The sequence below is a fragment of the Vulpes vulpes genome, chromosome 3 (genome assembly GCF_048418805.1).
Source record: "Vulpes vulpes isolate BD-2025 chromosome 3, VulVul3, whole genome shotgun sequence".
NCBI lineage: Eukaryota > Metazoa > Chordata > Mammalia > Carnivora > Canidae > Vulpes > Vulpes vulpes.
The window spans coordinates 115,782,304-115,809,494 of NC_132782.1; the positions used below are offsets into that span (position 1 = coordinate 115,782,304).

The following is a 27,191-nucleotide window of genomic DNA, read 5'->3' on the forward strand; positions in this document are numbered from 1 at the left end:
TATACTGTATGTTGGCAAATTGAATTTAAACTAAAAAAAAAAAAAAAGAAGAAGAAGAAGAAGAACCCGGCCTGTGAGGGGAGCAATGCACTGGAGATTCATGAAGTCTATAGAAGAGGGTAGGCCAGGTCTACTGTCCTGTTGAACTGTCTGTCTCATTTGTTGAAGGTTATCTTGAGAAACAAGGGAATGCAGAGTAAAGAACCAGTATAGCCAAGGAGGGGTGGGGATGTGTTATATTATATTAAAGCTGGAGGCAGAATCACTTTTAGGGAACTTTCGTCATTGTTGTCAGCAAAGCACTTGCCTAGCACTTGATTCTTAAAAATTATGTCCCAGGATTTGGTTTAGAGAACCACACATGACACAAATTAAGCAAAATTGCTTTGCCAAATAAAAAAGAGTTTTGAATTTCCGCCGGCCATGCAAGAGGAGGGGTAAAGGGATCCCGGGAACCCAAAAGGGAAGGGGAAAATGAAGATGGATGGGAAAGACAGTTCCATGACCCTCAGCTGGTGGACATTATAGCCTGCCTGCCTGTTACAGGGAAGGAATCCCATAGCTTTCCCACAGGAGACCCAGGGTTTAAACACAGAAATTCAAAGGCCTGAAAAAAACAAACCCAAACCCAGAACCAAACAAAAGCCTGGTGCTGTCTCCACCTGCAACCCCACCCCAGCCAGCATGAAGGAGCTGGGGTCCAAACAGGGAGGCGGCAAGTGCTTGGTCACTCACAAACCCTCCTGTCTACATTTATGGAAAGACTTTGAGGTGACGGCCCACCTCAGTTGTAAAGTCAGAGGCTCTGGCAGGAAGCTTTGTGACAACCTTGGGGAACAGGCAGTTTCCTCTGGTTAGTGCTGTGGGTGACGGTTCCACCTCCTTCCCCAGAACATGCTGGTAAACAACGTTAGCCCTACCTTCCACCCCCCAGGTCTCCAGCAGCCAGGCCTCTGTTACTAGGGCAACCGATACTTTTAATTTCCTGATAAGCAGGGAACAGGTATCTGGGCCCCTTGAGAATAAGTAGCAATCTGAATTTGATTTCCTTTGGGGTTGTTTGTTGTTGTGTATTTTGTTTTGTTTTGTTTTTTTTTTTTGGTGTGTCACAAAAAGCAAAAATGATAAAGCAAAAGCAAAAGAAAGCAGCTTTCATTTCATAACCCCATTCACCCTGGGAACCTGATGCTCGTGGTCTCCCATGTATTCACACCTGGATTGCTGTTCAGACCTCCCACTTGTCATGCGGTCCAGAAGGTGCCAAGTGCTGTTACATTCTGCTTCCTCTCAGCGGTAAGCTCCCTCATGAGCTCTGTTATATACAACACTGAAGTACAACACAGCATAATATTAGCTCAGATACAGCTTATTCAGAGCATTTTCACAACTAAAGTCTCCCCTGGCCTTTGCAAGTAGCCCACAGGTTCTGTTGGGTGTGAAAACTCTGAGAGCTGAGACGGTGCCTTCTTGGGGCTGAGTTCAGGTTTGCGCGACTCAATCTATGGCAGCGGGCCTGGGATACAGGAGACGCTCAGCAAAGGACAGCTGCAGGAAGAGGTGTTAGAGTGACAACTGAGGCGAGCTGGGAAGAGGAGAAATGAGGAAGTGGGCTTAGCCCTTCTCAGCTCTTAGGTCTGGTAAGGGCACCTGCCAAGTCTGAGGCTAACCGTTACCCTTGAGTCGGTGTCTAATTTCAAGTGTGCAAGCTCCCAAGTGCACCGAGTTTGAGTGGCTGTATTCAGTAGAGTCCAGTTTTGGAACAGGTGTCAACTGGAGGCATATAGGTAAATAGACCCGTAGGTACCTATGTGAGTGTGTACATCAGTCCATACACACATCTATGCACATCATCTCTTTAAGTATGACCAGGACATAAGGTGGAATGATATTCTCTGCAGGAGCGAAAGGGAAGAGAAGAGGGCAGTCTCTGAGACCCTGGTGGGGGGCCATGGTTGTGGGTGATTCCAGTCCTGCCCCCAGCCTCTCTACCCAACCACGTTCCTCTCTTCCCTCCTCATCCCTCTCCACCCTGACTCTCCCCCCTTCCTTCCTCCTTTCTTCACATGCTTGTCTTTCAAAGCCTTTCATCATTTCCTTAGCTTCCCCCAAAATGGCCATGGCCACCATTGTTCAGCACAGCTTCTTCCTGGGCTGGGCAGGGGAAGAGGAGGGGGAATTGTGGGGGCATGGAGGTCATACCTTCTTGGGTTTTGTAATGAGGGTGAACGTGGACAGCTGGGTGTCGATGTCATTCATCAGTCAGTGAACAAATATATACTGATTTCCATGTCGTAGGGCAGTGCCACGTGCTCCTGTCTCTGCTCATTAAGTGAATAAAAGGGAAAGGATAGAAGGTAGTTAGTTCTTCCTCAGATCCCTTCACTGGGCTAAACACAAGGGCTTGGACAGAGCCATCTTAGGTTCTGATCCTGACAGCCACTAACTAGTTGTGTGGTGACCAGACTTCCCTACCATCCCCCCCACACCCTTACACCCCACCCCCTGCCCCTGCTGGGAAGGCCAGGAACTGGAAGACTCTCATTTTCTCAAGGCGGGGATCTTCCCATTGTGGAGACCATGCCAGCAGAGGTGCCAGCACATGACAGGGATGGCCTGGAGCACAAGAATTCACAGAGAAGTTAAGAAACATGTCCAATTTAACAAAGCTAGTAACTGGCAGAGCTGGGATACCAACCCAGGTAGTCTGACTACAGAATTTGCAGAAAAAGTACCAGAAAAGCCCCAAATTTTTAAAGCATAGTCACACACATTTTGGGGGAGTGGTGTAATCATTTTAGGGTGCCTCAATTATAGCTTTTAATATTTATTTATTTATTTATTTATTTATTTATTTATTTATTTATTTATTTTTAGAGAGAGAGAGCAAGAGCTCACAGGGGTGGGGAGGGGCAAAGGGGGAGGGAGGGAGAGAATCTGAAGCAGACTCCCGGCTGAGCGGAGAGCCTGACAGGGGCTGGATGATCCCATAACCCTGAGATCATGACCTGAGCTGAAATCAAGAGCTGGACCCTTATCCAACTGAGCCACCCGGGTGCCCCACTCAATTATTTCTTTTAAAAAATGCAATAGTGGAATGGAAGAAAAAAGGAGAAATATCTTGCACAGAGTAGGAGTGGTATTGTCCTGTGAAAGTTTTATGTTTTTTGTATATTACATGCATGTGTATTTGTGTTGGATGCCATGTAAAATGTATTTAGAAAGCTGACCACCTTAATCTGTGAGAACTATTATCTCGGGTAACAAGTGCAGAGCTGAGGCAGCTGCCAGCTCCTGCCAGCCACCCTTGGCACCTGCCGCCTTACTCTGAGAGCATGTTGGCCTCGTTCTGTGCAAGTGCTGGCTTCATCTCAGCAGCTCCTGTCATGTACAAACCCAGTGATGTCCAGAGGCAGAAAAATACCATCCCTTCTAGAAAAACGTGTACCAGATACCTCCAGCAGATTGCCCCCCGACTAGAATAGATAGCTCCTTACTAGTCAGAGCTGAGTTGCATGCCCACTATAAATGAAGCTCGAGATAGGAAACTTGGACTTCAAGGATCAGATTCCGCCCACGTGATACAACTTTAGCCAAAGACTGCCAGCCAAGATAAAGGCAGAATGGGTGTTAAGCAACCTGAGTGTTTGCCCTGAGTAGAACCCAGAACAAACATGCTTCCAGCAATTTCCTGTCTCCTTAGAGACAAAAGGTTAGGGCAGACTACCCTTGGAGTCATCCATTCATTTATTCACTCAAATATTTACTGACTACCTCGTGTGCACCCACAGAGTCAAGCAAAAGAGACAAAACTGTTGCCTCTTGGGAAAACTCTAGAAAAGGAGAAAGTAGTTAAATAATCTCATAAATATATATGTAACTACGAATAAGTGCTTTTACAGAAACAAAGGAAATGGTGTGATTGAGGCTAACAGGAAGATCTGATTTAAATGGGAAAGGGTCAAGGTCTGGTCAAGGTTATACAAATATAGAGCACAGACTCTTGTCTAAAAGAGAGCGGTTTGAGAACACTGGCTCCAGAAGCTCTTTGCTGTAAATCAAAGGTCATCTTTGTTTCCATTATTCAGATGTCCTTTAAAAATCCTGGCCACCATTGCTTTTTCCTGACAGATGTATGGGTTGTCGTCCAAGTCATTTATCACAGGAGATCAGAAGCCAAGACTCCAAGATAGTCTGAAGGCTAGATAGTTGAGCTGCTCATCTCAAGCTATGAAGAGGAATTGTACAGGACTATTGATAATGTTATTCTGTACCAGAAAGCCCATCCTCCGGACAGGTTTTTGATTTTGTTGTTGTTTTGGTGTCTGTGCCAAAGGGCAATATCATATCCTGTGTATGTATCCTTATTCCCCCTGGAGTGTAATAAACAGTTATCATTCTAGAATATGTGAATATGGAGGCAAGGCTGGACTCCAGAGCATTTCCACTGCAGTCAGGTCAGCTGGCCCCTGGAGCATAGGGGCAGGTGTGAGGGTAGGCAGAGAAGTATCCAGGAGAGGACCCCACTGCAGACCCCAAAAGCAGTGATACTTTGCTTTTAAGTTCCGTCTTTGGCAATATCCTTCTCCTATCACTCTACCTCCCTGAACAAAACTCATTTGGGAGCTTCCTTTCAAGATCTTCAAGAAAAAAAGGCTCATGTCATTTTCTTACACTCTACAGCCAGACTCTGGAAGAATAATCTGTGGAATAATGTGGGGAATGACAGTTAAAGGAAGAAAAGGGGGGGGGGGGGGAGAAACATTCTCTTAGCAGAAACTGAGGCCTCTTGTTCCATCTTATAACTTTTAACTTTCCTATCTACCAAGTCAGTCAGCATCCATACCCATTCTCATCTCTTTTTTTCCCCTTCAAATAAAGTTCCCTTTTGAAGCCAATCTTGTACCCTCACCTTCTCCCTTCCTCTCAGACCTTGATCCACCTGCCACTCTCTCATACTTTACATCTTGTTCCTGCTATTTCATCACTAGGCTTATCACTAACCTTTCCCATTTTAACCTGCCATTTCAAACCCGTATGTCCCTCGAACTAAGCAACAATTAACTTTCCTACTGTTATCTGTATTTTCTAATTCTCAACTGGCTTATACTTCTATTTATGTCACCTTAAGGTCCTATTGAGTATTTAAAAAATCTTTTAAAATTAAACTCATATAGGGGTGCCTGGGTGGTTCAGTCAGTTGAGCAGCCAAGTCTTGGTTTCAGCTCAAGTTGTGATCTTGCAGTCGTGAGATCGGGCTCAGTGTGGAGCTCTGTGCTCAGTGCAGAGTCTGTTTCAGATTCCCTCTCCTGCTCTCCACCTCACACACACACACACACACACACACACACACACACAGTCTCTCTAAAAAAATAAATATCTTTTTATAAAATAAATTAAATTAAACTCATATACATATGGAAAAATGCATGAAAGTGTACAGTGCAAAGAATGATCACATAGCGAACACATCTATGTATGTGCCACTAGATAAAGAATTAGGACAATCCCAGCACCCCAGAAGCCCTATGGTATTCTTCCAATCATTACTTCATAAATCCTTCCTTCATGAGTCTACCATCATCCTGGCTTCTCATACCATATATTAGTTTTGCTTGTTTTTAACTTTATATAGATGGAAACTTACATTATGTGCTCTTCTGTGTCTGGTTCTTTGGCTCAACATCATGTTTATGTGGTGTAGCCGTGTCACAAGCAGCAGGGATTTATTTACATCTTCACTGCTGTACAGTATTCCATTGTAAGAATATGCCACGGTCTATCCATTTCAGTGTTTAGGGACATTCGAGATCATTTTCAGTTTGAGGCTATTTCAAATAGGATTTCCACGAACATCTGTGCATGTCTTTCTAGTGTACATGTGTACATATTTCTTCATCTGTTTTCAAAGGAAGGAACTAGTTTGGTTGGGACCACTGTAGAATAGGTTGGGAAAATTAAGGCACCACAATATTCAGCCAGCTGGACAGGTCGATCATGAACAACTACTGTACTTAGAGAAGCATAGGACAACAATGCAGCCAAAAGAAGATACTTGGGGAACAGATATGTCCTTGCATGTGGATGTAACACGCAGAGAATAGGGGACAGAAACAGACCATGTAATTATGTACAAAATTGCATAGGCTCAGAATACAGACAACTTTTAGAACCTCCTGGCAAAGACTAGACAGTTTAATACCAGGGCTGGATTCTCTACTCCTGCTCATCCACCCTGTCTGTGACAGCATAGGTACCTGGAGGCCATTCTTAGGAGAAGAAAAGGAGCTGTAGGTCTGAGGGTCATCTCTATGGATCCCAAACACATTTCTGCCCCTGTCTTCTGCCTCCCACACATGAAACTGAGACTAAAACTTCTGTGAATGGAGACACTTCAGTTGGACTCTGCACACCTCTACACTTCCCACCCTACAGATGCAGGTCTGGGAGGGAGAGGGGAGACCCACAGAGGGCCCAGAAGCAAGCGGGGTGAATCGGATGCAAATTTTAGTCCGACAACGAAAGCTTGAACTCTCTGCATGTTTGAAAACCAATGAATATAAGAAGGATGGAGAAGGAGCTGAAAGGCTGTAGGGGGTTTCTCGTTAGACCAGGAGTGCCTACAGCTGCATCTGACATCATCATCATCCCTTGCATTTGGGTCCCATAAGAGTCCACAGAGAGCTTTCTATTCCCTAGCTTCCACGTCTCCGTGGGGTGGAAGGGGAGGGATTACCCCCACTTGGCTGGTTTGCCCAAGAACACTCTGGAGGAAAGGCAGGGTCAGAATCCTCGGCGCTCCTGTCCGTCCTTGGAGCCCAAAGAGAAGCCCTTGGCTCGCTGGTTCTCAGGGAAGTGGAATAGGGAGAGGAGTGAGGGCACGTGCCGCTCGGGCGCAGGACACCGGGAGCTCGGACGGTCCCGGGAGGCTCCGGCGGCCCCGGGAGCTCGGAAGGCCCACCGGCGGCGCGGGGGCGGGGCGGGGGCGCTGGAAGGTGCAGGGCTGCGCGGCCCCCCGGAGCTCCGCGCCCCCTGGGTCGGGAGCCCCCGGAGCAGGGCGGCGAGACAGGTCGCCGGGCAGGTCGCGCGTCCCGGGTGCCCCGCGGCGGGGGCGGGGGGGGGGGCGGTGGCGCCGCCCCGTCCCGGACGCGCGTGAGCGCCCTCGGCCAGCCCGCGCCCGCAGCCCGAGGGCACAGCCGGCCCGCCCAGGTGCGCCGCCCGCCCCCCCGAGGGAAAGCGAAAGTGCGGGGCTCGCCCTGGACCCGGGACGCGCGCCCGCGCTCGCCGGGCCATGGACGGGCTCGGCCGCCGCCTGCGAGCCAGCCTGAGACGGAAGCGCGGCCGCGGGGGTCAGTGCGGGCGCGGGGGGCGCGGGGGGCAGGGGGTGCGGGGTGCGGGGGCGCTGGCTCCGGGGCCCGGGGCGGGGAACCCGGGGCGCGGGGGTGCGGGCGGGAGGGTGCGGCGGCGCTGGCTCCGGGGCGCGGGGTGCGGGGGCGCTGGCTCCGGGGCGCGGGGCCCGGGGCGGGGGGCGCTGGCTCCGGGGCCCGGGGCGGGGGCCGCGGGGCGGGGGGCGGGGCGCAGGTGCGGGGGGCGCGGCCAGGTGGCGCCGGGCGGGAGGCCAGCGGAGCGGCCGGGCCCTTGGGGGCCGCGGGGGGGCTGCCGAGGAAGCCGTGGTGGGGCCCCGGGGCCACGCGTCCCTCCAGCCAGGAAGCCGTGGCGTAACCGCGGGGTGCTCGAGGCGCCCCGGGCCCGGCCTCAGCCCCGCCCCGCCGCTGGGCTCCCGGAAACCCGGTTCGCGACGCGACCGCCGCTGCCTGCACCTGGGGGCGCGGCCCGGCCAGTACCGCCCCCGCCCCCGCCCCCGGCGGAGCCCGCCCCGCGGCCGCTGCCTCCGGGGCCCCGGGCCGCCTCACGCCCCCTCCCCTTCCCCTCGCAGCGGGGAAGCAACCCCGGCCCCGGGGCCCCGCTGCGGCCCCCTGCGGCCCCCCAGCGCGCTGGGCGCTGCTCCAGGAGCTCCTGCGTTCCGGCTTGCAGGCGCCGGTCCTGAGGCTGCGCACAGGACCCCGTAAGCCCTTTGCCCAGAGGCCCCACTTACCGAGGAGAAAGGAGCATCGAAAGTAAATCGGGGCGCCTTCAGACACTGGCAGTCAAGAGTTGAAGGAGACCCCTTCCTCCTCCAGCCCCCGGAATGGCGGAGGCCCCGCGGAGGCATCAGTGCTCCTTCTGTGGCCGCCCGGGCGGGCACCCCCAGTCCTTGCTGCTCCCCCTAAACATAGGCGTCCAGTATCAGGTCATTTCAAGGAGGAGAGACTAGAGACCGGAGTGGGGGCAGGGAGCGGGACCACAATGGCTGGAGCAGAGTTCAGCCCTTCTGGCGGGCCTGGTGTTCTCTGCTCTCTGGAGGGTACTGGCCTGGTCTTTCCAGGGCTCCATCGCCTCCGAAATGTGTGTGAATTGAAGAGTTCTGCTTTTTTTGCAGCTCAGAGGAAACATTGCAGTTGTTCCCACCCACCCCAGCCCCAAAACTGGGCTGGTTGTGTCTGGAGCAGCTTCCTGGGCATGGGGTAGCTGTGAGATGAGCAGCCTGTATTACCTGTCCTGAGGTCAGCCACTTGTCAGGCCAGAAGAGCGTGCCCTCCCCATCTATTATACCATCCTCCACCTTTCTGGGGTGTTCCCCTTCTTGTGTCCTTTCGGGCTCAGGGAAATTGTGTGGTAAGAGGGTGTGTGTGTGTATGTGTGTACATGGTGTGTAAACCATCCTGGTGGGAAGAAGTGGCAGTGGTGCTGGTCCTAAGTTGAGAGCAATAGAGCTAGAAAAGGAAGGGCTCGCTTTCCAAATCAAAGTTCCAGAAAGTCCCCTCACCTATATTCTGGCTGGTTCTGTGACTATTCAGGTGGTGTGGGAGGGGCATCCTGTTGGAGGAACAAGTGTAACCAGACTCCTGACTTCCCTAGAAAGGGTGGCTCCCTCCTCAACTAAAAAACTCAAGATAGTAATTTCATCCCAGGGCCCTGGGGATTAAATGAGCTGACCTATATTAGTAGGAGAGAGTGCTTTCTCTTCAGCTTTTCTCTTCTGTTGATAAACCTCTTTGAAAAGAAAAAAAAAATTCTTTTTTTTTCAGATTTCTTGGGCTTCAGCCCAAAAATCTAGTAACTTCTTTTGTTTGATTTTGTGACTTTTGCTGTTCTCCTGGCTCTCCTGATAAAACAGGAGGAAATGGGCTGAAAATGCAACTCAAAGGCTTTAGGGAAAGGAATAATTTTCTGAGGTTCTGGAATGATCAGTGAAACAATTTGGGTTTCTCAAAGACTTGCAAACAGGAGGCACCTCACATTTGTGGGATGTTTGGTATGTACTGCCTCCGGAAGGTGGGAGCATAGACATGCAACTCTCGTAATTCCAACTCCCAACAGATTCTATTAATAGTCCCTGGATTATTCTGTGCCTCAGTTTCCCCATCTGTATCAGGCAGATACTTGTTCCTCAGATAGGTGGTAGGGATTGGGCAATAAGTCTGTGCAGATATGTAAGGCAAATCTTGCCTTTGTGATGGCAGTTTTGAGTATTCTGGGTCATTGTCCTCACCATTACAGCATTTGTGACATCCTTACTTATTTGGAATTCTCCCCATGAGTCACGTATGGGCCCCTGAGTACTGGCTCTCACTAGTCCCACAAAGCCTGCTCTTTTTTTTCTAATTGGAGTTCGATTTGCCAACATACAGCATATCACCCAATGCTCATCCCGTCAAGTGCCCCCCTCAGTGCCCATCACCCAGTCACCCTAACCCCCCTCTCACCTCCCCTTCCACCACCCCTTGTTCGTTTCCCAGAGTTAGGAGTCTCTCATGTGCGGTCACCCTCACTGATATTTTCACTCATTTTCTCTCCTTTCCCCTTTTTTCCCTTTCACTATTTTTTATATTCACCAAATGAATGAGACCATATAATGTTTGTCCTGGTCTTAAGAACAAGGCAGCCATCTTCCCTCTTCCAACAACCCACTTTCCCCCAGAGGGCTGCTAATTCTTTGCCAGAGTGGCAGAGGCTGACACCAAACCCTTTCACCTCCTGGCTCTTACCCCATGCATTTAGTCATGCAGCAGTTTACATGAGAATCCTAGGTGATTTGTTGCTCTTTTTCTCTCTTCTCCAGCCTCCAGACACAGCCTCTAGACACCAGTAGAGCCCAAGGGGCCAGGTACTCTGCTTTTAGCTTGGGCAGAACTTTTGACCTGGCCCAGCAGGCAAAAACGACTGAGCAGGAGTGGGGCAGAGATCAGCCCAGTTGCATTCCACCGTCACTGAGTGACCCCCCAAGGCTGCTGATGCATCCAGTCCCCTCCTGTAGGCCAGGGAGGACGACCTGAGGCGGTGCTTCCTGTTTGGGAAGAGGGATTCTTTGCTGGAGCCCTGGGAACGGTCCCGTGAGAGAAGTCAGCCTTAGGATATATTGCACGGGGTGAGAGATGGACCACTGTACATCATCCTGAGGTGTCAGGAATTCTCCAGCTCAGAGATGGATTTGCTCCTATTTTTGCCTCCAGGAGAGGAGAGTTTTAGGTTCGGATCAATTTCCAGGACTCTCTCGCTAGAAAAAAGTTTCCATTTGGAGAATTAATGGGCCAAGTCTATTTATCTACCTCAGGGGAGGCAGTGCCATGTTGGCTGTGGGGGAATGTTTGGGCCTGTGCCCTGCTTGCAGTCCTGAAGCTCTGGAAGCTCCAGAGTGCAGCGGTGGGCCTTGCAGGGTTTTTTTTTGGTGGTAGTGAATCAAGTTGAGATATGAAAGGTCAGGAGTCAAAGTTATGGGATCTAAGATCCCTGTCCTGGGGCTGGTGAGGTTCCAGTGCCCACAGTCTGCTGCTGGGCCTTCTTCTCTGTCCCGAGGTTGTGAATAAACTCACTGCACAGTGTGCAGCCCAGAATTCAAAGCCTTTAGCCCAGAAGCAGCTGGGCCTTGGAGGTGTTTGCTCCTGACCTTTTCTCTTGCCACACCCTGGGGCTCTTGGGAGGAGCTGAGGTCTGAGCTGCAGTGCCAGGATGCTGCCTTCTTGATGCGGTCGTTTTGTTGCCTTCCTGGGTCCCGTCACATCCTTCTTGCTCAATCATTGGGTGCTCGGGATGGAAGCCGCCCTCCCCTATCTGGAAGGCAGCACACGGCGTGGCTTCATGGAGTTGTGGTTGGAGACTGAAGCGGCAGCCCTTCTCTCAGGCTCTCAGTAGCCAGTCTGTGTTGGAGGAAGGGGAAGCACTCCATGCCCCGAAAGTTGGAGAAGATGGAAGGACAAGTGGTAGGCGGGATGCTCAGGCTCTTCCGCAACCGGCTGCCTCGACTCCGAGCAGGTCTGGACTGGATTGCCCACTTCCTGTTTTCTAGGGTGACCCTCTTCGATGAGGCTGTTTCTTCCTTGAAATGCTTCTTCCTCCTCCTCTTAAGTGTAGAGTCTTTTATAGTTTGACCTCCACTTGGTCCCCCATGTGACTAGGCCAGGATGCTTCCCCTATTAGATTTTAGAGCTGGTCATGCCCTCTGTGGTCACAGACACATGGCCCTGGGATCTATTCTGATTTGGGTATGTGTCCATTTGGGGCTTACTGTTTCAGGTACTGCCCTGGGCACCCATGGGTGAGCACAGTTTTTGCCTCTGGGGCAGAGGGCCTCCCAACTGGCTCCCCAGTACATTTCCTTGGCTTCCAAATCAGAGGTTTCTGTCCTCCTCTTGGCTCCCTGTGCTTTCACAAATCTCCCAGGGTAGTCTCCAAAACTGCCCAGTTGGCCCTGACCCTGTTCCAGGCCCGGAGGAACTGGGCAGGCTCCAGGGACCTCAGCGTTGGCATGGGGGGTCCGAGGTGCAGAAGTTGCCTGGAGCCACACAGACCACTCGGGGCTCCGGCCACTGAGATACCAAGTGGGCCCTGGTGTCTTGGTTTCAGGATCTCTCCAGGAGAGGGAAGCTGTAAAGGAACCGGAAAGGGCCCAGGAGATCAGTCTGCCCACCTTTGCTGGAGGGCAACACTTCTTTGAATACCTCCTGGTGGTTTCCCTCAAAAGAAAGAGTTCAGGGGATGACTATGAGCCCATCATCATCTACCAGTTTCCCAAGGTAAGGGCTGAAGGAAAGGGCAGGGGGAGCCAGGATTTGGGTGGCAGGAGGGTAGGGGTGGAGGTGCCCTCTCCCCCACTCCACCCTGCGGGCTTGAGTCTAGGGCCACCCTGTGCCCAGTGCTCCTATTTCTTTAGGGCCCAGCCCTGTTTCCTATTATCACCCACAGAATCTAGGTCTGGCTTCTTTGTGAGGAACTGACCTGGGCTCCCTAGCTGGGAAACCAGGCTGGTTCTTCTGCCCCTATGGGCCTCTTCGCTCTTCCAAATTCCCCTCTCAGTCTCCTTGTCTAGAGAGGCTTGCCTTGTGCCAGGCCCCTAGCAGGCCTCCCGGCCCCGGGGTGGGTGGGAAAGAGAGGGTGGGGCAGGATCACAGCTGGTGGGCAGGCTCAGCCTGTGGCCACAGCCCAAACACCAGGCTCCTTCTTGTCTGCTCCACACTGGGGGAGGGGTGGGACAGGGCATCCTTCTCGTTAACCCCGATAGCTCGACAGCTGAGGCGGCCGCTGCTCTGATGTGGTGGTTCTCTCATGCGGCCCTCCCAGGAGACCAGGCAGCCTCTGGGCCTTTCTGGATTCAGTGAGGCCCTGGCCTCCTCCCTGCCTGTGTGGATGTGTAGGGTACTGATGTCTCACTCAGGCTCATGCAGACTTGGCCTGGGAGGGGCTTTCAGCCTGAGCTGGCCTGCCCCGGAATGAAGTCCCTGTGCAGAGGGACAGGCACCTGCTGAGCCCCCAGGAAAGCTGATTCTCAAACTGCTTCGGAGCCGAGCCGCCAAAGAAGCCTGCCAACCCCCCAGCCCTCTCCTCCTGCCCCTACCTCCACAAGTCACTGGTCTCTTTTGCCATTCCTTCTAGCGGGAGAACCTGCTTCGGGGCCAACAGGAGGAGGAGGAGCGGCTGCTCGGAGCCATTCCCTTGTTCTGCTTCCCAGACGGGAATGCGTGGGCACCGCTCACTGAGTACCCCAGGTGACTGCTTGGGCCTGGGACAGAGGAATTTGGTTCTGGGGGGGAAGGGACAGGTGTGAGCTCTGTGGGTCCCCTGGCTCCCTCACCTGCTGTGTGTGCCGGGTTCTCACCAGCTTCCCTCCTGATGGGGTGGGACTAGAGTTGATTCACTTAGGAACATCTTGCCTGGAGTCCTCCAGGGTCAAGGATCCTGGCCAACTAGGTTAACCAGTCAGTCGCCTATGTCCAGAGAAGGGCAAGGCTGTCTCACCCATCCTGGGAATGACCGTTGCCGTGTTTTGACTGCCTCTGGCAGAAGCCAGACTTTGCAGAAAGCCCTTGGCTTCTAAGAAAGCAATGTGGCAAAGTCCCTTTCAGTGTCAGCCCTGGAATTTGGCTGCCTGAGTTTGGATTTTGGCTTTACCACTTTTGAGCTAAATGACTTTGGATAAGAATCACCTCAGCCTCAGTTCCTTTGTGTTTCAAGTGGGGAAGAGTAATTGAACCCACCTCAAAGGGTTGTTTTGAGAATTAAACCAGGTGGCCTATGTAGAGCTGGATGCCAATAAGCACTTAATAAGTTACTGATGTGGTTACTACTCTCATGATTAATCGGCAGCTCCCCTCTGCCCTCCTGACCCCCCCTCAGCATCCCTCTGAGACTGACTGACTGCCTTCCGATTTTAGGATCCAGTGAGTAAATGCAAATATGTGTCTGTTCTTTTGCAGGGAGACCTTTTCCTTTGTTCTGACCAACGTGGATGGGAGCAGGAAGATTGGATACTGCAGGCGCCTCTTGGTTTGTGCTGCTCAGAACTGCCCCTCCTCTCTGCGGCCCGCTCTGCTCCGCAGCTGGGCTTGCTCGAGCTTCAGCTGCAAAAGCCAAGGCTCAAAAACCTTCAGCTGCAAAACCTGGCAGTGGTGGTTGCAGGGAGAGCACAGCCCAGCACCTGCTGCCATGTTAGTGCCCTCTGCAACCCTGCAGGAACGGGGACACAAGCCCCTCCTTGGCCACCCAGGGGACCTTTGCTGGCCTTGCTTTGGTCTCTGCCCTTCCCAAGCTCTCAGCAGCTCACCCTGGGGGCGGCTCCTCATCCTCTCTCCACCTTCTGTACCCAGGCCTGTCTGCCTCAGCTCCTGGAGCCTCCCAGAGACTGGGATTCCGACGGTGGTTCTTGGGTCTCCGGGGATTCTCCAAGTCACTGTTACAGTGCTGTCCTCTCCAGCCAATGTTCTCTCCACACCGCACTCACTCCCTTTCTCTGCAGACCCCAGATGGCACTGGTGCTGATGGTGGCGGTGCTTGGCCCCTTCAGGGCCATCTTCTTTTGGCTTTGGTGGCTGCTCTGGCCTCCCTGTTGCCTGGGCCACAAAGAGAACCACTACCCAGCCAGGCCTTTCTCCATCTGACCCACCATTGCCCACGACTCCCCCAGCCCCACCACCAGCCTTCTGCCCCATCAGCCCCAGCTGGGAGAAGCCCTAGGGAGGCATCAGCGCTGAAGGAGCCTCTCTGTCCCTCCACAGCCCGCTGGCCGTGGCCCTCGTCTTCCCAAGGTGTACTGCATCATCAGCTGCATCGGCTGCTTCGGCCTGTTCTCCAAGGTAGAGGTGGAGTGGGATTCCTCGGGGCCTGTTGGGCCTGTTTAGCATCCTGGCTGCCTGACCCACCTGTGTTCCCTGGGCCTTTAGTGGAGCTCTTCCCTCACAGCTGGGGTCAAACCAAGGCACACTTGGGGAAACTGAGGCAGAGAGGTGCTTGGGCTCCACTTTATTTTCGAGAAGAGTGGGAACTGAGCCCAGGGACTGTCTCCCCTGAAGAGAGCCCATGCTCCCCCTCTGGTCAGGTAAGAAAGCAGCTGGAGCAGGACAGCGGGGAGAGCCCCAGGTTAGGGGGTGGGAGTTTCCAGTTCCTCATCAGGCAAATGCATGCAATGATCCCTCACCTACCTGACTCATTGTCTGGTGTGAGGCTCCAATGAACTGACATGAGAAACATGGACACTGAACAAATATGAAGACAATTACTATACACTGGGGTTCCTGAGACTCCCTCTGACTCCTCTGAGGGTGGAGGTCTGCAAGGCTTCTCCTGCTGGAGCTACCTGGAGCGCCAGGACATCTGAGTCAGTTCTCAGAATGGACGGGGCGTGTCTCGGTGGCCACGCAAAAGCTTCAGGGTGCTCTGCCCCCAGCAGGCCTTGGGAGGATGAGGGCAGGACACTGTCGGCCTTTGCTTGGTGGAGTGTTCATCTGTTCAGGGTTCTGAGGGATGGGGTCTGGCCCTGGCCCTGTGGGCGGGGAGTCACCCAAGAGGCCCAGGCTTCTGGGCTCCCACTGCATCTAGCATGATGGGACATGGTACCATTGTGGACGATGGTTTACTTTGGGATGGCTCCTGGGAGAAAGGAGCTTATGTCGGTCTAGGAGAAGGGAGGACTGTGGACTGGTAATGAGGGCAAAAGGAAGAAGCTGTAGGAGATAAACCGCAGACTGGGCTCTGCCTGGAGGAGAGGGAAGCAGCTGGAGGGTGGGGTTGTGGGGTGGGGAGAGGCAGGGGGACACTCATACGTGGGGCCTCTACCGCCTCCCAGTGGCTTCCTTTGAGCCTTGAGTCCCACCATCCCTTGCCTTGCAGATCCTGGATGAGGTGGAGAAGAGGCACCAGATCTCTGTGGCGGTCATTTACCCGTTCATGCAGGGCCTCCGAGAGGCGGCCTTCCCTGCTCCCGGGAAGACCGTCATGCTCAAGAGCTTCATCCCGGACTCGGGCACTGAGGTGGGTTCCTGAGTGTGAGCCCCTCCCTGGCTGGAGAGGGGGGCTTTGGTGGCACCACTCTCACAGCCCTGCCATTCGTGGGGTTAACACATGAGCCGGGCGGGGACTGGGGCCTAGCTGGAATTTTGGGGCAGAGCTGAAAATCAAACCCAAGGTTTCTGATTCTCCCAACCTGACGCTCTCAAGGACCTCGTTAAAGCCACCAAGACTTGTATTTATAAAGAAAACCAGTGTCCCCAAACTGCCACTTTTCATCATTCCCCCCACCCCCTTATCTTCCCATGTGTGTTCAGTGCCTTTACCTTATGGCCTCCATCTGTCTACTTCTTATCATCCATCCCCACCCTTGTGTCCCCACCCCTGTGTCCCCATCCATGCCTCAGAGGGATGCTACTAAGCAGCCTGGGGCAGCAAATAGCACATTATTTTAAGAATCCCAGTCCTGACCCTTGGCACTTTGGAAGATGGGTGTGTCTCCCTGAACCTTGTCTTCCCCACATAAAATAAGGGGAGGGGTCAGGCTTTTTCCCTTTCTCCAAAAATAAGCACGGAATGCTTGCTTCCGTTGTATCCATAGTGGATACAATGAGTGTGATTCCTGACCTGGCACCTACAGTCTAGTGGAGATACAGACATTAAATAAGTAAACACATGGATAAAGTGCATGGTTTAACAAGGCACAGCAGTGACGAAAGGGAGGAAACACGGTGGGAAACACATTAGTGAGGGCCTCTGAGGCGGAGGGAGGGGGAGACAAGAAGACTGAGCAGGGGTGGGGTGGGGGAGCCAGCCTGAGAAGGCCCTCAGGCAGGAAGAGCACAGTGTGGGCCAGGCCAGGGATGGGGGTCAGCGTGACCCTTGGTGCTGAGGGAAACCAACCGAGGATGGGCTTCCAGCAGGGGAGGGGCGGGGAGAATCCAGTGGAGACCAGCAGAGACCCAGCCTTCCGGGACTCTGGCACCTTCCAGGGTGGTGATGCCTCCTCTCTCTGGTTCCCCTGCAGTTCATCTCCCTGACGCGGCCCCTGGACTCCCACCTAGAACACGTGGATTTTAGTGTTCTGCTGCGCTGTCTCAGTTTTGAGCAGATCCTTCAGATCTTTGCCTCTGCTGTGCTGGAGAGAAGAATCATCTTTCTGGCAGAAGGTCTCAGGTGGGTCTGGCTGCTGAGCAGCTCTCCTGGGCTGACCGGTGCCCCTGGGTTCAGGGGACAGGTCAGAGGGCTTTCTAAGGGAATCAGGCTGTAGGACCCCTGCACTCTCCTTCCTGCCTCTGGGTCTGATTCTGCACCAAGCCTCGTGGAGAAACAGCTGTTGCAATTCCCTTGCTTCTGCCTCCAAACTTGATTGCTTCCTCAGCCTGAAGAAAATTCCAGATGTAGCTCTGAGCAGGGCATGAAGTGTTCTGGGCCAGCCCAGGTGGAGAGTGGAAGGGATGGGTGCAGTTGTGATTCTACTCTTGATGGCTTAGGGATTCTACTCTTAGGCTTAGGACAGGGTAAGAAGGTGCATACTGGTATTGAGGTCAAGCTCATCATCCTTAATGGCCAACACATCTCATCTATCCATTTGTTTACTCATTCAAAAAACATTTGTTATGTGTCAACTGCCAGATGCCAAACATCAGGAAGATACAGACAAACAAGACATGGTCTTTGACCTTAGGGTACGGAGACTCCTGTAATGCTTGAAAGCATAGGTGTTGAAATCAGCAGAACAAGGTTCAAGTCCAATATATTCTTCCACCTGTAGCTCTGTGCTTCCCCTTAGGTCAGTTTCTTAACTTCTTAAAGTCATTATCTCCTTAACTGTAAAATCAAGATAATGATTGCAACTACCTCATAAGGTTGTGTCAAGGATTAAATGAAACAGTGCATACCAGGTACCTACCACCCTGCCAGGCGCACACCTATTGGTAAGAGCTAGCTGGGATTTTTTTTTTTGGTCTTTTAATTTTACTTATTTTTACTTTTTAATCATTATTTTTATTAAGTATAGTTGACATACAGTGTTACATTAGTTTCAACATATTGATCCAACAATTCTACACATTATGCAGTGCTTACCAAGATAGGTGTAGTCAACACCCATCACCATAAAATATTATTACAAGATTATTGACTATATTCCCTATGCTGTACTTTTTTTCATCTCTGTGACTTATTTTATAACTAGAAGTCTGTACCTCTTAACCCCCTTCACTTATTTTGCCCATCCTCCCTCACACTTCCCCTCTGGCAACCACCAGTTTGTTCTCTGTATTTATGAGTAGGTTTCTGCTTTCGTTTGTTTTGTTTTTAAGATTCCACATATAGATCCCTGGGTGGCGCAGCGGTTTGGCGCCTGCCTTTGGCCCAGGGCGCGATCCTGGAGACCCAGGATCGAATCCCGCATCGGGCTCCCGGTGCATGGAGCCTGCTTCTCCCTCTGCCTGTGTCTCTGCCTCTCTCTCTCTCTCTCTCTGTGACTATCATAAATAAATAATAATAAAAAAAAATTTAAAAAAAAAGATTCCACATATAAGTGAAATCATATGGTATTTGTCTTTCTCTGTCTGACTTATTTCACTTAGCGTAGTATCCTCTAGGTCCATTCATGTTGGTATAAATGGCAAGATTTCCTATCTCACATGGCTGAGTAATATTCCATGGTATACACATCTTCTTTATCCATTCATCAGTCGATGGACACTTAGGTTGTTTTTTCATATCTTGGCCATGGTAAATATTGCTGCAGTGAACATAAGGGTGCATACAGCTTTTCACATAGTGCTTTTGTTTTCTTTGGGTATACGCTCAGCAGAATTACTGGGTTGTACCGTGTTTGAATGTTTAAGTTTTTGAGAAACCTCCATACTGTTTTCCATAGTGGCTGTACCAGTTTGCATCCCATGAGCATTGCAAAAGGGTTCCTTTTCTCCATATCCTCGCCAACAGTTGTTATTTCTTGTCCTTGTGATCCTAGCCCTTCTGACTGCTGTCAGGTGATACCTCATGGTGGTTTTAATTTGCATTTCCCTGACAGTTACTAACAATGAATACCTTTTTGTGTCTGTTGTATGTCCTCTTTAGAAAAGTGTCTATTCAGGTCCTCTACCCATTTTTTTAGTCACATGATGATGATGATGATGATTTTTGGTGTTGAATTGCAGGAGTTTGTTATATATTGTAGATATTAACCCTCTATTAGATATATCATTTACACATCTTCCATTCAGTAGGTTGCCTTTTCGTTGTATTGATGGCTTCCCTTGCTGTACAAAACCTGTTATCCTTAATAATAAGTTCACAGTTGAATATATCCCTGGGCACAGGCGAAGAAGGGTACTGTCATGTCTTGGTCTCTGCCTGTTAGGGGCCTCAAGTCTGAGAAAGATATGGGGAGACATGTGACAGAATGGAGGAGAATATCATGAAACAGTAGGAGACTGACCTATTGCTGTGGGCAGGGGAGAAAGCCAATGTTGGGCTGACAACCCTCATTCTGTCTTTTAGGGAAGAGGAAGAAAAGGATGTTAGGGACTCAAATGTTAGGCCAGAGGGTCAGGTGAATATCGTGGGTTTTAGAGGAAAGGAAGTTTGGGCAGGGAGTGAGGGCTTTGGGTTGAGCAGTCTCTAAAATCAGTGATAACCAAAAAGACACTAGTTGTAGGCCTAATCCTTGTGGGAAGTGGTGTAATCTATTGCTCTGGAAATAGTGCTTCTACTTTGAACCCTGGAGAAAAATGAGAGGTTTCTGTTGTGGCTAGAGCTGGGGCTCCTGTCTTTCCCGAGACCAGTGTATAGGAAGTAAAGGTGACTCCAGGTGTCAGCTGACCTGGACACGGGCCAAGGCTGGCAGGATTTGCCTTGGAGGTGCTCACTTTCTCCAGGGAGATCCCACCACTCCCCACTTCCTTCCCACACTGAGCATGTCAGATCCCTGAAGCACAGGCGGGGTGGGGGGTGTGGGGGACTTCCAGTCAGCCTAAGCCTTGGCTAGACCCTCAAAGACTCAAGCTTTCTAACTCAGGAAGTATAAGCTCCATACCAAGAACTGAAACAGGGTTTCTGTTTCTGTGTTTTTATTGGCCTTGGCATGAGGGTTGTTTGGAGAAATGAAGAGCCATGAAGAAGCCGTGGAGAAGAGAGGCCAGAGAGCAGGGCTGTGTGTGTTGGAGGGTGGGGTGAGGAGTCGGCAGAGCTGTGCCGGAGGCAGTAATCACACAGGGAATGCTTCACTGGAAGGGTGGAGGAGCCACCTCTCTGGGACTTTCCGGGTAGAAATTGCCGAGCAAAGGTTCCTGGAATCTAGGAATTTCCCAAGCTAGCTCAGGCACCAACCTGTTAACTTGAAATAACCTCTAGTGGCCAGAGGGAGCTGTGAGAGGTAAAGACTGGGGCTGAGAGGGTGGAGAGCCACAAAGAGGAAATAAGGCTTGGCCTCTGTGCTGTGCTCTACTGTTTACATGTTTGTCTCCTTGACTACAGTGTGAGTTCGTTAAGCAGGGTCAGTGCCTCGTACTTCCTAGTGTCCACATGCTTAGCGCAGTGGCGTTCATATAGAAGGGCTCACCCAGCCATCTGCGGGAGCGAAGGCACTCCCTCTTCCCTCTCCTCCCAGCTACCAGTAGCCACAAGCTGTGTGACCAGCACAGCTCCCAGACTTGCTTCTACTTCTGGGGCAGGGGGTGGGGGGGCAGGGGGTGTGAAGGGGTAGAGGCGCAGGGAGGCCTCTCTGACTGGTGTTCCCTGTGCCCTGTTCCCAGCACCCTGTCTCAGTGCATCCATGCTGCTGCTGCGCTGCTCTACCCCTTCAGCTGGGCACATACCTACATCCCCGTTGTCCCCGAGAGCCTTCTGGACACTGTCTGCTGCCCCACTCCCTTCATGGTCGGAGTACAAATGCGCTTTCAGCAGCAGGTTATGGATAGCCCCATGGAAGAGGTACGGTGCAGCAAGAAGAGGGTGTCACTCGGAGCCGGGCACAGCGGGAGTCAGACCTGGGCTCTGCGACTAACAGCTGTGTGACCTGTGTGACGGTGGGCGTGGTGCTTCACCTCTTTAAGCCTGAGCTTCTTATCTATGAAATGGGGATGGCAGGGTTCAAGTGCCAGGGATGCAAGGGGAAATAACCTGCAAAAAGCTCATAGCTTGGTGCCTAACACATAGTTGATGCTCAGTAAGTGGCTGCATCCTCCCCCTGAACGATTTCTTTTTGGACCTAAGGGGCAGCTTATTCAGGGGTCATCCAGCTGTCCTAGGCCAGTTAATTCCCAAGGGCAGGCTCTGGGCGTCCCATCTCTCATCTAGATGCATAAGCACAGCTGGTCTATACAATACACAGCTCACTAGAATTCATTCACATTCCTTGCAAGTGAGCTAACATAGCCCTCCTGCAAACTGTGAGTCTTAAAAGTTGCAGATTTTTGTAGGTAGAGTTATCCTTTTTTCTTTTTTAAATCTAAATTTTATTTATTTATTTTAGAGAGAGAAAGCATCCGTGTGTGTGCGCACGCAAGCAGCGAGAGAGAGGCAGAGGGAGGAGAAAAAGAATATTAAGCAGGCTCCTCCTCGCTCAGCGCGTAGCCCAATGCAGGGCTCCCTCTCACAACCCTGAGATCATGACCTGAGCTGAAATCAAGAGCCGGATGCTTAACCAGCTGAGCCACACAGGTGCCTCCATTTTTTGATCATATCAGAGCTCACCTGGCTAATGAGGCTACAGGTCCAGATCCCCCTTGACTTTTGTCAGCTTATCTCTCTTGTCAATGCACCAGACACACCAGAGGCCTGGCTCAGTGGTGAAAATGGGCACTGGTAGCATACGAACAACTCAAAACATGAGCTCTGGTTTGTCAGTAGAAACTTCCCAGAGATTGCATGTTACTATAATCTCCAGCTACAAGAGTTACTTAGGTATGTCTGCATTGGCTAACCATTAACCCCTCTGTGCATAGGGCTGGCCAAGGGAAGAGGTGGGCTCCCATCATAAGCTACTAAAGAGGCAGAAACCAGCTCTGGTGGGAGGACTTCCTCCATTTGTATAAGAAAGAATGGAGGTCCAGAGAACTCAATGGACTTATTGGAGGCCACCCCAGTAATGATGGAACCTCGCACCATAGAACCAAAGCCCTCCTATACAAAGTGTTGCTGGGAAGTCAAGAAGCAGGCTGTTTCCCTTCGTAGCTTCCCTGGCCTTCCTCAGAAGTGCTGAGTAGACAGGCCCTTTGAAGGAGCCTTTGCCATGTGACTGACTGGGTCAGACTATCAGCCCCACATTTGGCAATGACTTAAAATGTCCCAACCCTCAGAGTTATGAAACTCGCTGATGCTGCAGTTCCAGCTCCTCCCCTGACAGCCCGGCAGGAAGACACCCCAAGGCCAGCCAGGCTGCAGCTCCTGCTATCCAAGAGCCTTGGCCTATTTTAGTCCTCAGCAGCTGCTCTGTGAAATGGGCAGGGGATGAAGAAGGGGAAGGGCCAGCGACCACTGTGGGTGTGTGGGGATTCTCTGACTGCTCACATGAGCCCTGGGAGGGATTACGCAAGGGACAGGAAGACAGCGAATAGTAGAAAGGTTTTGGGGAACCTTCCCAAAAATATGCTGCATGTACATTCTTAGTTCCCTGAAATGAACAGCCTTCCCTGAATAATACATAGGCAGTTGAGCCTATGTAGTCAAGTGGTCTCAGGCCTGGATGAGTTCAGCTTTTCTCCCAATGATGAATAATTACAGGGCCTGCTCTGTCTTTTGGCACACTTTCCGGGCCCTCTTTTTACTTGGAAGGAGGGTGCCTCGAAGGATCATTCACTGTACTGACCAGACCAAGAGTCTAAAGTGAAAAGACGAGCCCCACAGGAATTTAAGTGACCAACCCAGGCTCTGGGAGGATCCTGGTAAACTGTGGAGCACATGCCCTGCCTAAAGAGGCAGTTGCACTCCATTCCATCCAAGCCTGGTCCTTTCGAAACATGGACCAGCCAATGTTAGAGTTACTGACTTTTCAGAAGCCCCCAAACCAAATTTTATGTGAAAATTTCCAAATTAAATATTGGAAACCAACTCAATTATTAAAAAAATACTCTGAGGCTCAAAGAAATAGATGGGCAGGTTGGAATCTAACCAGCAGGGCGCCAATTTGTCATGTCATGTCTGGACTGAGGGCCCCTCCAGCAGTGACACGCTCAGGTGCCAGCCCTGTGTTCACTTCCCCTGCAGCCTGCAGACACATGGTCTCCTCACTGCCTTTCATTCCCTGTTCCTGTTGCCCTGGGCTCACTCCCTTCGCTTCCTGTTTCCTGCAGGAAGGTCCAAAGATCCAAGGGAATTTTTTAAAAGTAGGACTCCGGGCAGTTGTACATAAAGTTGTGGTAAGCATTTAAAAGATCAAAAGGTGTCCACGCTGGCCTAGATCTGACCAGAGGGCAGGGGGCACAGTGGGGAGGAGACAGATACAGCAGCTAGGACAGCTGGATCTAGGCTTGGAAACCGGTTCTACAGTATGACCTTGGGCAGCTTCTTTGCTTCCTCACCTGCAAAATGGGGATATTGCCTGTAAGTGCAGTGGGGTAGGATTGAATGAGAGAAAATGTGCAAAGCTGGTTCAAGTGTGCTGAGCGTTCCATATATAGAAGCCGTTCCTACCATTAGTGTTTCATTAAGAGAGCAACTGGCTCTGATTTTCCTGATCACATTCCCTCCTACCTCAGCGCTCCTCCTCTCCCTTCCTACACCCTCATCGCTTCTCCAAAGGAGGGGAACTGGGGCTTCCAGGGATGGAGAGAGGAGGGTGTCGGGCAGGAAAGGAGAATTGCCGGTGCTGAGTGCTCCTGAGGTCTCTGATGTGCGGGGAGACAGCCATTCGTTCTGTGTTTATTTCAGGTCCTGCTGGTGAATCTTTGTGAAGGAACCTTCTTAATGTCAGTAAGTGTCTGGGCTCCCAGGCCCACCACTGACTCCATCACTCTCATGTCTCCCAAGCTCCTCCTCCTCTGAGCTTGAAGTGCTTTCCTTGGGTGAGAACTCATGCTAGGGAGAGCTCCCCCAAGGAGCCCTCGGCAAAGATGCACACAGCTTCACGAACGGCAGTCAGTGCCGGTGCCTTTGGCGCAGGGATGGAAACCCAGTGCCCCAGGGGTACAGGGGAGACTTGCTAATGTTTACAGTCAGACTGAAGGCCAAGAAGCAGCTTCTGTTGCTTCTTTCCTATGTGGCCAATTATTTGGGGGTGGAGTCGGAGTGTAGAATTCACACCTCCCCGGGCTTTCTGCCAATACTGCACTCCTCCTCCCAGACCGCTTGACTTCTTAGCTCTGTCCTCTCCTAGGTTGGTGACGAAAAAGATATCCTTCCACCCAAGCTTCAGGATGACATCTTGGACTCCCTTGGTCAGGGGACCAATGAGTCACAGAGTAAGTCCTGGGTGCCCCTTATTTTGGGTTTCTTCACAGAACCTGAGGGCAGGATTCCCAACCATCCCTGCCAATCCCACCCAGCAGTCCTGGGCCAGTCCCAGGGGCCTAGATTCTAAGGCAAGTCTGAGTGTGAGATTCTTCCCAAGAAATAGTGGAGAATCCATACCCTGTCTCCCATTTTAATCTGTAATTATGACCCTAATCCTAGCTGCTTCCCCAGGAGTTCTCAGTCGGCCTTATAGCCCCTGGAGGCAGAAGTGGGTGGTTTTTCTGAGTTGGCCTCTGTGTCTCCTGCAGCTTCAGAACAGCTCAACGAGCATGTTTCGGGCCCATTTGTGCAGTTCTTTGTCAAGACTGTGGGCCACTATGCTTCCTATATCAAGCGGGAGGCAGACGGGCAAGGCCACTTCCAAGAACGAGCCTTCTATAAGGCTCTGACCTCCAAGACCAACCGCCGATTCGTGAAGAAGTTTGTGAAGACACAGCTCTTCTCCCTTTTCATCCAGGAAGCGGAGAAGAGCAGGAACCCTCCTGCAGGTAGACGGTGACAGCTCCCTATCATTCCAAGCCCAGGAAGGGTCACTGCCTCCAAGTTGGGCATGGCCCTATGATGAAGAGCACTGGCTCTGGAGGCCCACAAAATAAATGTAGTCTTGGTGGGGTTGAACTGAAATAACCTGGAGTCTCAAAAGATGCCTCTGAGCTGCCATTTTGTAAAAGTTGCTCTTTATTTTAATCTGGAGCTAATTTCTATTAATTGTTCTATTTGTAGCTCCAGCTTTGGGCCAAAATGAATACCTGGATCTCCAAAAGCCCATAAGGAGATGGAAATCTTGATAGGAATGTGGGTGTGGAGGGGGAGCACAGGGAACAGACAGGTTATTTCTGATCCTCACTCCTGAACTCATCATCATCCAGCTGGCCAGATCACAGTCCTCTAACACCGGTGTCTGAACCCACAGGCTACTTCCAACGTAAAATACTTGAATATGAGGAACAGAAGAAACAGAAGAAATCAAGGGAGAAGACTGTGAAATAAGAACTGTGGTCAACAGGAGCGACTGGACTCACAGGCCAGTTTTGGACTTTGGCCCCTGCCAGCACGGTGTGGGACTGGCAAAGCTCACAGCCTCCAGAATCCACGGCCTCCTCTGAGACATGGTAACCAGGTCTCGCTTCAGGCTGCTGTCTTGAGTTCAGGGTCCCTGGAATCCACTTTCTCCAGACTCTGGAAGGCTCTGACATCTGTGCTCACAGAGCTGGGCTCCGAGCTCATGTTCCGCACATGTGACACAGAGTGGCAGAGTGGCACAGGTGCTATGGAGCCTCAGAAGTTGCTGGGACTGCCGTCTTCCAGGAACCACAATCACAAAATCCTCAAAAGGGAAAGCAGTTGTGGCCCAAGGCTCAGTCTCTTCACATAAAAAAACAAGTCTGTAGATGTGTGAAGATAAGAATAAAGATGAAAATCTTCTTGTTTTTGTGTTATCCTTAACTTCCATTCCAGGGCAGAGAGGGAGAGAACCAGGAGCACAAGGCAACAGGTATGAGAAGCTGGACTGAGGTGAGGGGGGAGGGACTGGCCATAGTGGGCCAGAACTTTGGGGTGGCAGCTCCACTTCAGACAAGAAGGTGGGGGGACATGGGTAGAGGGAGCAATAGTACTGGACAGGGCAACAGTTCTCAGTTCCAGTCAGGTGTGCCTTCCAGAATCTGGGAGGAAGGGCTGCTGGCCAGGAAGCACCTGCCATCTAGGGCAACTTGAAGGTAGGAAATTTCAGTTCCCAGAAGCCAGTGAAAGCCTCTACATTGCCTCCAAAGCCAGGTCTGTCTGCCCATCACTTCTGGTTTGGAACCTTCAATCCAACTGTGGAACCTTCAATCCAACTTCCTACTTGGTTATTTTGAGAAGCCCAGTTCAATCTTTAGCTAAAGGTAGAGGGATTGCTTCATTGTCATTTTCCCTCTTTCAGGAAATAGTATCATCATCTTAAGAACCCAAAGTAGTTTAGTAATCACCTTGTCCATGTTCCCTCTGTAATTTTTTTTCTTCCAGATTTTATTAGAGTGAGAGAGAGCGAGAGGACCCGCAGTTGGGAAAGAGGAACAGGCCGACTCAGTGCTGAGCCACAGAGCCTGACATGGGCTCGATCCCATGACCCTGAAGATTATGACCTAAGCTCAAATCAAAGGCTTCACTGACTGAGCTACCCAAGTGCCCCTTCCCTCTGTGCTACCAATGACAGCTTCTGTTTCAACAGTGTAAGGGATGGGAAGCCTCGTCTTTCAAAACTCTCATTTTTTAATGTATTTTTAATGTATATATATATGTGTGGCCCTCAGAGGTCCCTGAATTCTATACAGAGCACAAATGTCTTTGGGGGGCGAAAGAGAGGACTGGGATGGCCAAATTGAAGTTAAAGCCAATGGAATTTGATGTGGGAAGCACAGAGACATACTACTGGTGTCCCACTGTCCACACACCACCTGTTAAGTATGCTGCTACTTTTTGTGAAGAATCACCACATCTTTTTAGGTAGATTAGTTTACAGCACTGGTTCCTAAACCTAGCTGTACCTCAAAAAGTTTTAGAGTAAGGACTGGAATCCTGGGAAGCTTCTGAAAGTACTTTCTGAGACCTCATCCCAAACCTACCAATCATCTCTAGAGATAGGACTCAGGAAGCCGTGATTTTTAAAGCTCCTTCAGGTGATTCTGTTATCTTACCAGGTATATATGATCTCAAGAAGAGGCAAGGCCAGCTGAGGTTTTCTATAAACATACCCTTGATCTGATGACAATGGTACCAAGAGCTAAGGAAGCACACACCAAATATCTGAGCATTTTCCAGATTCCCTTCAGCTGAAAAAGATTTGAACATTTCAGTTTACAGCTTTTGACACCCAAACCTACTAAGGTGTAGGAGAGAACATTGGACCAGGATTCAGAAGATACGGGGTC

General features: G+C 51.2%; 1 protein-coding gene and 1 long non-coding RNA gene across 3 annotated transcripts; one reads left to right on the forward strand and one right to left on the reverse strand.

Moving 5' to 3' along the window:
* Positions 1-1,125: 1,125 nt before the first annotated feature.
* On the reverse strand, positions 1,126-8,574 carry LOC112907230 (uncharacterized). The gene is made up of 3 exons (XR_003232742.2): positions 8,093-8,574; positions 2,200-2,318; positions 1,126-1,545 (listed from the first exon to the last, which is right to left on the reverse strand). It is a non-coding gene; the product is annotated as an uncharacterized lncRNA (long non-coding RNA).
* On the forward strand, positions 7,171-25,703 carry DENND2D (DENN domain containing 2D). Of its 2 annotated transcripts, none has more exons than XM_072754346.1 (12): positions 7,171-7,346; positions 11,941-12,110; positions 12,967-13,079; positions 13,788-13,857; positions 14,586-14,663; positions 15,697-15,837; positions 16,841-16,989; positions 20,583-20,760; positions 23,698-23,739; positions 24,143-24,227; positions 24,528-24,767; positions 25,193-25,703. In XM_072754346.1, the coding sequence occupies exons 1-12, from the start codon at positions 7,289-7,291 to the stop codon at positions 25,267-25,269; spliced, it is 1,401 nt and encodes a 466-aa protein (XP_072610447.1). In that variant the 5' UTR covers positions 7,171-7,288; the 3' UTR covers positions 25,270-25,703. The 2 variants fall into 2 exon arrangements, with proteins under 2 accessions (XP_072610447.1, XP_025838165.1); XM_025982380.2 differs by lacking the exon at positions 7,171-7,346 and adding an exon at positions 7,899-11,349.
* Positions 25,704-27,191: the final 1,488 nt, after the last annotated feature.